The 12,204-nt window shown below is 48.4% G+C and overlaps 1 protein-coding gene across 1 annotated transcript in view; it reads left to right on the forward strand.

The window, feature by feature from the left end:
• The first annotated feature begins 2,046 nt into the window (after positions 1-2,046).
• MMP17 (matrix metallopeptidase 17) overlaps positions 2,047-12,204 on the forward strand; it is a 151,403-nt gene continuing 141,245 nt past the window's right edge. The window contains exon 1 of the mRNA XM_035099020.2: positions 2,047-2,724. Coding sequence (XP_034954911.2) covers positions 2,593-2,724 — 132 coding nt within the window. The 5' untranslated portion in view covers positions 2,047-2,592. The remainder of the gene's footprint in view (positions 2,725-12,204) is intronic.

The following is a 12,204-nucleotide window of genomic DNA, read 5'->3' on the forward strand; positions in this document are numbered from 1 at the left end:
TATTGAAGGATTTTCATAGACAACAAGGGTACATCCATCTCTGCAGGGGTGTGTATTCTGTTCATTATTATGTATTTTTGTAAACTGCCCCATGATCCTTGGATGAAGGGAGGTAAAGAAATTTAAAGAACGAATGAATGACTGGAGTTGCTTTGAATCTAAAGTTATTATATCATTTCTTAGGAATGTTCTGCAATGTTACTAATCTTATATATACCATGCTTTAACATTTTTGTGGCCGTTGTTGGTTTGACTCTGCTCATTTCCCAATCTATCAAATGTGTATTCTTTATTTTAGGGGTCTGTGAGCCAAACTGAACCACTTGATATACAAAACTAATGAGATCTCTGTTGGATTAGATCAAATGTGATCCAGCATCTTGATTTTTACAGTGGAAATCAGATGCCCAGAAGTAGGGCATGCGGGTAAAATCCCCCCCCCATGTGTTGCCATCTGACAAACGTTAGTTAGTGGCTTATAGCGCGTGTCAACTCAATGGCGCTTACTCTTAAGTAAGTGGTGTTATGATGGCAGCCTTCCTGTTTCTGAGCCGAGAGGATCCACACAACCAATAACAAATAAAATACTAAATTGACTGAACCCTTAATCTACTAGGTTCCACTCCTGGACATGCAAACATAGGCATAGGCTCCACCCCTTGGCCAATCAAAATTTCCTCTCTGGGTATTTTTTAAAACCCTATGCAAAGTTAAATGGCACTTAGAATACCTAAGCATAGAGCTGCATGTCTCCCTTGGCTGCAAACCTCATTCTCACCTAGGAATATGAAACCGGTCCTATGCAGTTGGCCCTGTAGTAAGTTTAATGAGGGTGGCATCTTATCCACACAACAGGTAGCGAGGTAGGTTATAGGCTGAGAGATGAGCTTCAAGGCTGGTCTCTTAAATCCTAGTCTAACACTCTAACCATTTTACAACACTTGCTCTATATATGTTTGTAATCTTACCCAAGGAACAAAGATGTTCTTGGCACTTAAATAAGGGGACAGTAGGCTTCTATATCACACAGTTTGAGAAGGTGTCAGTTTAGCAGTACAACCCTTAACAGGAGGCTCAACAAATCATTCTGGGAGTGAGAGTAAGGGATTTACACTAACATGCCCCTGTTTTCAACACGGAAAAGTGTGAAGAATAGTCAGGAACCTGAACCAAATCCACACACACAGGCAAAAATGGACAGGAAATACGCTGAAGACGGGCAAATTCTTCTCACAGCGTGGCTTCCTTTTAAGCAAATATAGGTGCGATGGCGCTGTGAGTATAGCACCTCTGGGTTAAATGCTAACCCCCAGGCGCTTGGAGATGGTTGATCAGAAAAATGGAGGACAGCTGAGGAAGGGAGGGAGGCTCATGGCACAGCCAGGGATTGGCCGAAGGACCGTCTGATCCTGGCACCCCGACGGCCTAAACCAGCCGCGTTGGGAAGCAGACCAAGGTGCCCGAAGCCTCAAACTGCAGCAGCGGCCCCAATGCTCTCCCAGAAGAGACGCGCGCGCCGCCGGATCCCGTGCGCCTCTTTCTTCGGAGGTCGACCGTCCCCCTTAATTCCATGGAGCTCTCAAAAAAAGTGCGCGTCGGATCGCAGCCCCGCGAGCCCGGTCCTATGCCTATGCCCTTGGAGGCGGAGAGCGAACCTCCGTGAGAACGGGGTGGGTGCCTTACCTCCAAGGAAACGTGGATTCGGGTCGTAGCCAATGGCTGCTTCTGGAAGAGGATGAAAAGGAGGCGCTGGTGGCGGTAGCACACCACCGCCTCGGTTTCTCGCTGCCCACCGAGGGAGCGTTTTCCCGAGACTGAGCCGGCCCCTCCTCTTTCCCCTTAGCGCCGCCCTCCTTCGCCTCTCGCCGCCTCCTCAGTCGAAGGACTTCCTCGGCTGGAGCTGTGCTGCCTTCAGAGACAAGCGAGAGCGGAGCGGCGGCGGTTCCTCGACGTGGTTTGCTCGCCGGTGATCGCACTGCTTGGAGAGGCTGGCGCGTAGCGCAATCCGGAGCTGGATTTTATTGTAGAGAGAAGAGAGAAAAGAGGGAAGAGGGAAGGGGCGGGCGGGGTGAAAGGGACCCACTGCCAACAGGTTCTCTGTGTTTTCTTGCGGTCCGAGAAGCAAGGGCTCGGTCGCTTTGGCTTGTGTCTCCCGCTCGCTTCTCCGAAGGCGCGCGGCTGCGCTGCAAAGGGAGCCCGGCGCGCGTAAAAAAGTTGGAACGTTTGGCTGCCTTTTTCTTTTACACCTTCGGATCTGTCCTTTATTTTCATTTTCAAATCTTTCTCCTCTCGCCCTCGACTCCCGGCACTCTCCCGCCAGGAAAGCGAGCCGGAGAGCGGGGACGTACGATGTCCTCGCCGCTGCTTGCCTCTTGACGCCCGAGGTGGCGGGCTGGCGGCGGCGTGGCCGACAGCAGCTCCTGCAGCAGCAGAAGCGGCGGCGGCGCTACCCGGAGGCCGCGGAGCTCGGATGTCGCCGCCCGCCTCTCTCCCGCTTCGGCTCGGCGGTCCTGGGCGCCCTCTGCCCGCTTCTTCTGAGGAGCCTCGGCAGCTGCAGGAGGCGACGGTGGCGGCGGACTAAGCGCAGGAGGGATGCTGTGGAGCGGAGCCCCCCGGCAGAGTGCTTTCCCGCAGGAGATGTTTCTGATGCTCGCCTTCTGCTTGGCTTCGCGGCGGACCCTGGCAGCGCCCACTCCGACCGCTGAGGACATCACGCTGGGAGTTGTGAGTTGGCACCCGCCGGGCTCTTCGTGGGGTTTTCTGCCCGGGGAGGGAGAGGAAGGGGGGCATCCGAAGAAACAGCGAGAGAGAGTCGTTCGCCAAGCAGCTGAAAAGGGCTGTCAATGGCTGCAAGGATGAAGTTGGCGGCTGTTTTTTTTTGGGGGGGGGGTAATTCTCTTTATTTTAACTCCCATCCCATTCTGATCATCTAGGGAAGCCAAAGATTCCCCCGCCTCACCCGCGAATCCCATTCCCAGCGCCGCTTGTGTTGGGCGTGTGCGGAGCTTGCTGCGCGCTCTGGGGTATCTGGGGGCGCACGATCAAACAAGGGCTCCTCCTATTTCCGGGGGATTTTTGTGGTGTGTGTGTTTGAGGTGCCGCGGGATGGGGCTGGTCACCAGCGGTAAAAAGAGGGGGGGGAGGTGGCGTGAGCAGGGGAACAGGTTGTTGCTTGCCAGCGCGGCGCGGGTTACTCGAGAGGAGACGACGCAGCTCTCCAAGGAGCGTTCTCCTTTTGTGTGTGCGTGTGTATGCGCGCGTGTTTGTTTTGGATTGCAGCCATACTCTGGTCTGATTTCCTCGGAAGTAAGTCTCAGTGTTCCTTCAACGGGGACTTTACTCGAGTCCCGGGAAAGGGCACGGGGATCTGCCGCTTTAGCTTCGCAGTCTCTTGTCGGAAGTAAGTCCCGCTGTTTTCAAAGGAGGGATTGGGGCTCACCGCTAATATATGTGTGTGTATGTAGGATTGCGGTCTGAGTCAGCCGCTTGGTGGTGACGGCGGCGGCGGCTAGAAAGTGGGAAAACACTGCAGTTGGTAGTGGTGCCCACCAGTTTCCCCAGGCTTTTAAATCCCTTGGGGGGGAGGCGTGTTTAGGAAAGCAATGGTCTTGCTGCCTGCCACTTCTAGTCCTTTGCTGATTTAGTAACCTGTTGGTCCGCTGTGAACAGGCAAAGAGCAAATGTCTCTGTGTGTGGTTAATACTAATTGTAAAAAAAATTAATGCCACTATTATTGTTATTTGTCTCTGTGTTCTTTCCTCCTTCACTGCATGGTAGGCGTTAGGCAAAGATGATTCTGGTTCTTGGTTTTTCAGTCAAAGACGTCAAGAAGGCTCCCCCTCCTACCCAAAACCAACTGATGCCCTGGAAGAATCAACCCATCCTTATTTGGGCATTTGTTGGAATCCCTTCCCTATCCCGGTCTGTATGTGTGCAGCAGAAGCTATTGAGTCGTTGGTGATGGGTGGTTACCTCCCTTGCTGGCCTAGCTCACTGGCCAACAACTGGTGGGTTGCAGCCTGATCCAACATACAAATATATGGTAATGGGTCTGCAAATGCATGTCTAGGTTCAAAGCGGGCCCTAGGTCTTGAGAAAGTTGGAGTTACCTGGCCTAAACAGTTGCCACCTTACGTCTAGTGACATCCTCCAGAGATGCAAAGCGGGGCTACCCTGTACCTTAGAAAATGACCAATTTCTGTGTTTGTAGGAGTTGCTCTTTGGCACCCGTGGCCATTTTAGGGGACAGAACTGCAGTTTTCCACAAGCTCTGCCCGCCCCCGCCCGCTAGGGATGATGACTGTGCTCTGTAATAAACTCAGTCGCCTAGCTGTAATAACCTTGTTGGCTGTAAGAACCTTGTTGGCTGTGAGAGCCTTGTTTATCCAAGTAGCTATTGAATTTCAGGGCAGTTGAGGCAGAAAATCCCAAAGTGAGAGGCAATCATATTGAAGTATGAGGTAGCAAGCCTGAAACTTTCTGGAGCCAGTTTGATTGATGTTTCAGAACCGAGCAAAGACTTTCATTCCGTCTTTATGGAAACGTTTGGTCAGCTCAGAGGAACTGGATAATAATGGTCTTGGTTTGGCCAACTCTGATCTGGTGGAGAGAAGACTTAGTTGAATGTTGAGCTCTATATATCCTAGAGCAGGGGTGGCCAACTCCCAAGAGACTGCGATCTACTCACAGAGTTAAAAACTGGCAGTGATCTACTGTACCCTCCTTTTGGGGGTTCAGGTCAAAGTTGTTGAACTTTTTTTAGGAAGGAGGAAGACCAATTGGGGGGGGGGTTTAAGGTCAAAGTTGTTGAGTTTTTTCTACTGCAGACATCCAGTGATCTACCGGTAGATCACGATCTACCTGTTGGACATGCCTGTCCTAGAGGGAGAAATGCAAGCCATGCAAGTCAAACACACTGAGTTGATCTGAAACCTTCATGAGTGTGTGCAGGACCTAAGCCTGCTGTGCAAAGATTGAATTTGCACCCATTGCTCTGTCCACTTTTGCTTCTGGCCATGCCCAACACTGACCTGGTGCTCTCAATAGTTCACCTAGAATGGGTGGAAAATGGCCCCCCATCACTGCTATAGATCTATGAAATAAATAAACGCAGGAAGTGAGTTATAAACCAAGATGCTTCTGGTCTGATAATTGCCTCTGATGGATGAACCTGGTGGCTTTGACCAAGATAAATTTGTGGGACTGGGACATGTTAACGAATTCTGAGACAATGGGTGTAAAACCTCTTGATCATTCAGGTGGTATAGCTGTGCTCCATATCTGATGATGATGATGATGATGATGATGATGATGATGATGATGATGATAAAGCCAGCAGCTAGAGTGTTTCAGGGCCTGGTTACCAAGCAACTCTCCCTATGTTCCAAATGGGTAGAAGTGTTTCTTATTTCTGACCATATGCTCCTAGGAAGGCAATCCAGAAATCACAGTAATTAAGATATGAAAAGTTATGGGACATGGTGTGGATTTGCTAGGGATCACCTGTAACTGAGACCCCCATCTCCAATATACATTCAAGCAGTGATTGCTCCGCGCCCTCTTGCTGCCAAAGCATCCTGGGAACTATTCTTTGGGAAGAGTCCTAAGAGTTGTTAGGAAACCCTTACCATCCTCACTGAGCTACAATTTCCACGGAAGAGGGATTAGCTAATAAACCTGATCTCCCAAATCCTAATCTGATACTCTACACACAACATCACATTGACTCGCAGGCTCTAAGTGCACATGCTTTGAATCTCTGTTGGAATTCCTACGGATTATTCTATTTCCCCCCCATGTCTTTCCCTCCTAGATGTGCTGGTGCCAAGAGACTTCACCTGACATGAGATTTGATGTACTTTTCAAGAACCTTCTTATGTTACTAGCATATTACCTAGTTAAGCTGGTGGTTTGCATTTCTGGGCAAGCTACGCTTGACCTTAAATGTGATTTAGCAACTAAACCTGTAGAGGGTTTTACAAAGGGTTCCAGGTTCAATCTAAAGCACGGGTGTCAAACACAAGGCCCGGGGGCCAAATCCGGCCCGCCAGACCTCGTCATGTGGCCCGCCGAGCGCACCAGCCAGCGGGACCCAGCAGCGGGACCTTGCTGCTGAAGCGCCGCGCCGACAAAGTGCCGACAAACAGCTGGGGCCTGGGGGGGGGTAGAAAGGCGGCCGGAGCAGCGCTGCGTGGAGCACCCCGAGCCACAGCAGGAGAAGGAGGAGGCAGCTTGCCGGGTCAGCGCCCAGCAGCGCCGCACGGAGAGTCCCGAGCCTCTGCGACGCAGCAGTGCTCTGTAGCACTTTGAATCCTCCTGCTGCTGCCACAGCTCGGCGCCTGGAAACGGCTGCTGCTGCTGCTGCTGCTGAAGCACAGACAAAGCACCCAGCAGCGCCGCGTGGAGGAGGAGGAGGATTCAAAGTGCTACAGAGCACTGCTGCGTCCCAGAGGCTCGGGACTCTCCGTACGGCGCTGACGGACACCGACCCAGCAAGCCGCCGCCGCCTTCTCCTCCTCTTGCCGCCTCCTCCTCCTGCCGCGGCTCAGCCTCATGAATGTGAGCTCAGCAGCGGCCCAGCCTCACGAACGTGCAACTCTGAGGCTTTACGCACGTCTCCTAAAACGGACACCCGCTGCCTCACGCTGCACGGGAAATGCTTTTTGCCCCTGGGTCCCTTCGCGCTCTTTTCTGGCGCTGAATCAAGGCGGCGACCCCACCTTCCCTTTCTTTCTTCCTCTCTCTCGTTCTTATTCTTTCTTTCCCTCTCCTTCTTTATCTCTGTCTTCTCTCCCTCTTTCTTTTTCTTTCCTTCTTTATTCCCTTCCTTCTTTCCTACTCTTCTTTCTCTCCCCTCTTTCCTTCCTCTCTCCCTCCTGCTCCCTCTTTTCTTTCTTTCTTTCTTTCTTCCTTACTTCCTTCCTTTCTTCCTTCCGTCCTTCCCATCTTTCTTCCTCTCCCTCATTCTTATTCTTTCTTTCCCTCTCCTTCCTTCCTTCTTTATCTCTGTCTTCTCTCCCTCTTTCTTTTTCTTTCCTTCTTTATTCCCTTCCTTATTTCCTACTCTTCTTTCTCTCCCCTCTTTCCTTCCTTCCTCTCTCCCTCCCACTCCCTCTTTTCTTCCTTCCTCCCTCCCCTCCCCTCCCTCTCCCTCTCCTCAGAAACATAGGATGCTGCTTTATACTTCTGGCCCTTAAACCCTGGAACCAGGAGAGCAGCTCCAGTGAGTCAACCTCAGCCAGTCCCTTTGGTGAAGGGTGGTGGCTCACTGGCAGAACATCTGTCCTGCATGCAGAAGGACCCCAGCATCTCCAGGTACCAGTAGCTCTACAAAGCTCCTGCATGAAACCCTAGCGAGCCTCCACCACCCAGTGCAGTTACCAAAAATCATTTTTCAATAAATTGTACAATAATTGTACATTTGAATATCTACTTGCCATTATTCTGACTATGTTAGTTATTACTTACATTATTACAAAAAACAGTAATAATTGAATGCAGTGACAATAATTTATGATAATAAAGAGTGGACACATAGTCCTACAGATACAACCGGCCCTTTGAGGGTGACCAAACTGCTGATGCGGCTCCCGATGAATTTGAGTTTCACACCCCTGATCTAAAGCATCTCTAGGTAGGGCTGGGGAAAAACCCTGCCTGAAACTTTGTGAAGCTTCTGCCAGTCAAGGGGCCAACGATCTGACTCATTATAAGGCAACTCCCTCCAATGTATGGTTTTCTCCCCCCCCCCCCAAAAAGCAAATACAAACTTCAGAAGAGGTATTTTCCTCAGGATCACAACAGAGGAAGAAAGGGTTAAACTCCCTCTCCATGCCTCCTCTGCTCTTAATTATCAGCCGCCCCCCAGGAGATGCAATTTGCATGTAAAAACAACCAGTCTCTGCACCATAGTTGCAGAGATGCATTTAGTGTCAAGACTAGTTTGCCCCACCATTTATTGCTCTGTTCCTCCAGTGCTAAGCTTTTTTTATGTATCGCTTGATTGTGTCTTCAATATTGTTTTACTTTGCGGGTGGTTGTCCTGGGATTTTATTTTATTCTGTAAACTGAAAGACAGCAGGCGTATGATTTTTTTGAAACAAAATAGATTGACTTTCATCTTCTGTCAGAGACAGGGTTTAAATGGTGTGTTGTGGAGAGGAATGACTTAGGCTTGCTTTCAGATTTAAAGGGCCCCTCCCATGGGCGTGCATGGGGTGTGTGCTGGGTGTGCCAGGCACCCCTTTTTTAAATCAAGGGAAGCAGGCAGAAATGCAGACAGAATGAAAAAGACTGGTTTTAATTTGGAATGGTTCTGCAGCTTTTGCCTGCTGGTGGGGTGATTGGTTCCAGCAGCAGCAGCAGCAGTATGGAAGGAAGGGGGACTCCCTGCTCTGTAGGCAGAAGCTGCAGACCCATCCCAGCCTTTTTCTTCTGCCTGCTCCTTTCTCTGTCTCATAGCTCTGTCTTCACCCAAGCTTTGCTCTCACCTTTTGTGGCGAGCGATCTGTGGAGGCTGCGGTTGTGGCATGCAAGCAAGAAGGAGCCATCCCACCCTTGTCCCTCCAGATCTGCCCTCTGGTTAGCTTGGCACTGGTCTTTTTCTCTGCAGGAAAAATATCCTGTTTGGGCTTCTTGACCACTTGCGTGGTTGTTTTGTTAGCTTTTTGCCTCTTCTTCCTTGTCTTCAATAAATAAATGAAAATCCCTGGGTTCACATCCTAATGGTATGAGCACCCCAGTGGCTCTTCCAGATTGCTGAGTGGTCATCCTGATTTGCTTGCAGAAAACCTATGCGGAGGTTAAACTATGTCCAGTCTTTATTGAGCTTCCATTCTGATTTGGTGGCAGGGAGGGTTATATAACAGTGCTCATTCATCCTGGTTTGCTTGTGTGGGGTTTATAGGTCTTACTTTCAATCGCTTTTCAACATGTTCCCCCTATTACTTTCCTAACCATGAAAACAGTGGTGAATTTGTTGTGCTTTAACCCACTTCAATTGTGCAAATCTAAATTCCCAGTGTTCACCCGATTCCCTCCTGCAATATACTGGCTGTCTGGAAGCAACAGTCTATCTTTGCCTACATTTATGGTGTGGAGCACCTCACCTGCTTATACTGTTTGTGTGGGACATTCTGCAAATGGGATGACATGAACAACTCCACTAGAGGTGTTGGGTTTGATCCTGGGTAGTCTTTAAAGTAGCCCTTTTCTCCTTTCTTTTTTAAAGAAAGAAAGAATGAATCAATGAGGTGTGTCTTTTTATATTGGGAAATCGCTGAGAATAGATGGGTCTGTGACTCACTGAAGAATCATTCCAGAATTGTCATTTGTGTTAAGTGTCCATTCAGTGATCCAACCACTCAGGCAGTTCACTGTACTGAGAGGACTGTACCACCTCCAAGTTCATGTAGAAGGGAATTCTTGTTTGGCGTCTTCCCCCATGGGAGTCAGTTCCTGCCTGACTCTTTTTCCTGCAGCCACTTCCTTGACATGTAAGCTTGGGGGGGGGGCGGCAGAGTTTGGGGGAAGAACATTGGGGTTGGATCTGGGATAGGGTGGGAGTAGGATGAATGAGTAAAGAATATTTTTCAGTGGACTGATATGTATGGCTTGATTTGGGTATGATAAAAGGAATTCGCTGAAATGTCCAGAGGATTTGGCTGCAGCAGCAGGGGGGACGGGATTAATTAATTATTGAGGAATAAAGAGGATAGATTATTTGATTTAAAATCGAAATGTATACATTCTTGGTAAAAATAATAAGTTAAGGGAAGAAATTTAAGATGGAAGAATTAAAATAGAGTGATTTAAGTTTGGGAATTGACAGTATGAAAATGAATTATTTAGATATATAAATATGGATATTATGTATAATATAGAAGAGTTAATTTCGAGCACCAAAAAGGTTTATATTATTATCGTGGAAATTGCCTAAATGATAATTAACAAAGAACCCAGGCGGGGGGAGTCGGGGAAGTCCAAATTGTTTTAAATAATGATATGAACTAAGGTTTTTTTAATGCTTTTTTTTCTTTTTTCTTTTTCTTTTTTTTTCTTTCCCCATTTTTTTTAGCTTTTTTGGGGGGAGGGGACTATTTTTTCTTTTTGGGGGGAGGGGAGGGAGGGATAGGGGGGCTTTTTTCCTTTTGTTTTTCTTATATGTGTGGATAGAGGTAGGGTGGACACTCTTCTCTCTCTTGCCTCGTAACCCGGGGCCCACTGGTGGCAGAAGAGGGCTCTGGGGGAGGGAGGAGGGGGAGGGGGATAAACCCAACTAGAAAATGGACCACCTTCAACTATCCGCCCGACGTGGGACCTTCTCGTGACAGGAGGGGACTCGTGGGGGGGTGGAATGAATTTGATATGTGTATTTCATGTGTTATTCTGTAAAATCAATAAAAATCATTAAAAAAAGAGAGAAGATGCTCAAATCGATTTTGCATCTTTGCAGGAGCCCCAAAAGACCCAACGAAATTGAAGCACTTATTGGGGCAGGAACTGTTACCATAGCTTGCTGTGTTGTTTTGTCATATCTACAAAGGGGGTAGAGCTCAGCCAGTTGGCACTGCAGTTGCGAGCGTTGGACTAGGAATAAGGCAACCTCACTTTGAATCCTTGCTCAGCCATGAAACTCACACTGGCCTGGTTTGCACATAGTGCTGAATCCTGGTTGATGCTCACCATGGTGAATAGACCATGGTTAAAGCCAGGCATCCCCAAACTTTGGCCCTCCAGATGTTTTGGACTACAATTCCCATCATCCCTGACCACTGGTCCTGTTAGCTAGGGATCATGGGAGTTGTAGGCCAAAACATCTGGAGGGCCGCAGTTTGGGGGTGCCTGCTTTAAACTTTGGTTTATCACCTCACAGAACACTCCTTAGCCGTAGTTAAGAAGTTGGACTGGACTCACACATAATGTTAAGCAACGGTTAATATTAACCTTGAATACAGAAGGTCCCACATTCAACCCCCAGCATCTCCAGGTAGGGCTGGGAGAGACCTCTGTTTGAAATCATGGAAAGCCACTGTCAGTCAGTGCAGGCAATAATAAGCTAGAAGAGCCAGTGGTCTGATTCTGTATAAGGCAGTTTCCTGTGTTCCTGAGAGAGAGGGAGATATCTTTAAAATGGGTGGGAATCAATAGATGTAATAGGTAAGCCCTCTGGAAATGCTGCTTTCTGTCTAATTAGATCATTAAGCTAACATCTCTATCATCACAGTGGCTGCCTTGGCGTTCAGAGAGACACTCTCAAAACCATGCGGAAAGTCAATCAACCGCTTCTTCCTCTTAAAACTCAGTGGGGAATACAGTGTTCAGTTTGTGAGCCCCTGGGAATGGCTTTGCTGGTTGCAGGAGAAATCCAGAGCTTCAAATGCACCTTTGACCTCATTTTTTATTTTATTTTATTTTTCAAATGTACACCTTGCTTCTGTGGGGATTCCCAAAGCGGTTTATGCTGTGAAATGAGATTAAAAGGCCACTATAAAATATGGATGCAAATCAAGTAAAAGGGGAACTGGATAAATATAATGTCTTTAAATGGGCTGCAAACTCTCCAGCCTAATCTAATCCAAGTATGGTTTTTTATTATTATTAAATAGTTTCATATGGAGGGATAGTTTTCTGATTTTCTCCCCCAACAGGGTGGGCTTAACCGTCTTCCCTTGGGAGGGTGTTTGGTTGAATGGGATGTCATGTGCCAAAAAAATCCCAGGATGTATAAAGGTATATGCAATTTTGCATCGAGTATAGAGTCTTCCCCCCCCCACCCTTTCATAATATTAGAACTTGTGGGCATCCAGTGAATGCTGGAAGATTCAGGACAGACCCAAAAAAGGACTTTTCACACAGTGCCTAGTTAAATTGTGGAATTTGCTCTCCACAAGAGGTAGTGATGGCCACAAACATGGAGGGCTGTAAACAAAGATTAGGCAAATTCATGGGAAATAAGATTTTTTTTTATGGCTAGTAGCCATGATGGCTAGGGACGCAGGTGGTGCTGTGGGTTAAACCGCTGAGCCTAGGGCTTGCTGATCAGAAGGTCGGCGGTTCGAATCCCTGCAACGGGGTGAGCTCCCGTTGCTCGGTCCCAGCTCCTGCCAACCTAGCAGTTCGAAAGCACGTCAAAGTACAAGTAGATAAATAGGAACCGCTACAGTGGGAAGGTAAACGGCGTTTCCGTGTGCTGCTCTGGTTTGC

This window comes from Zootoca vivipara, chromosome 17, assembly GCF_963506605.1.
Source record: "Zootoca vivipara chromosome 17, rZooViv1.1, whole genome shotgun sequence".
Taxonomy (NCBI): Eukaryota; Metazoa; Chordata; class Lepidosauria; order Squamata; family Lacertidae; genus Zootoca; species Zootoca vivipara.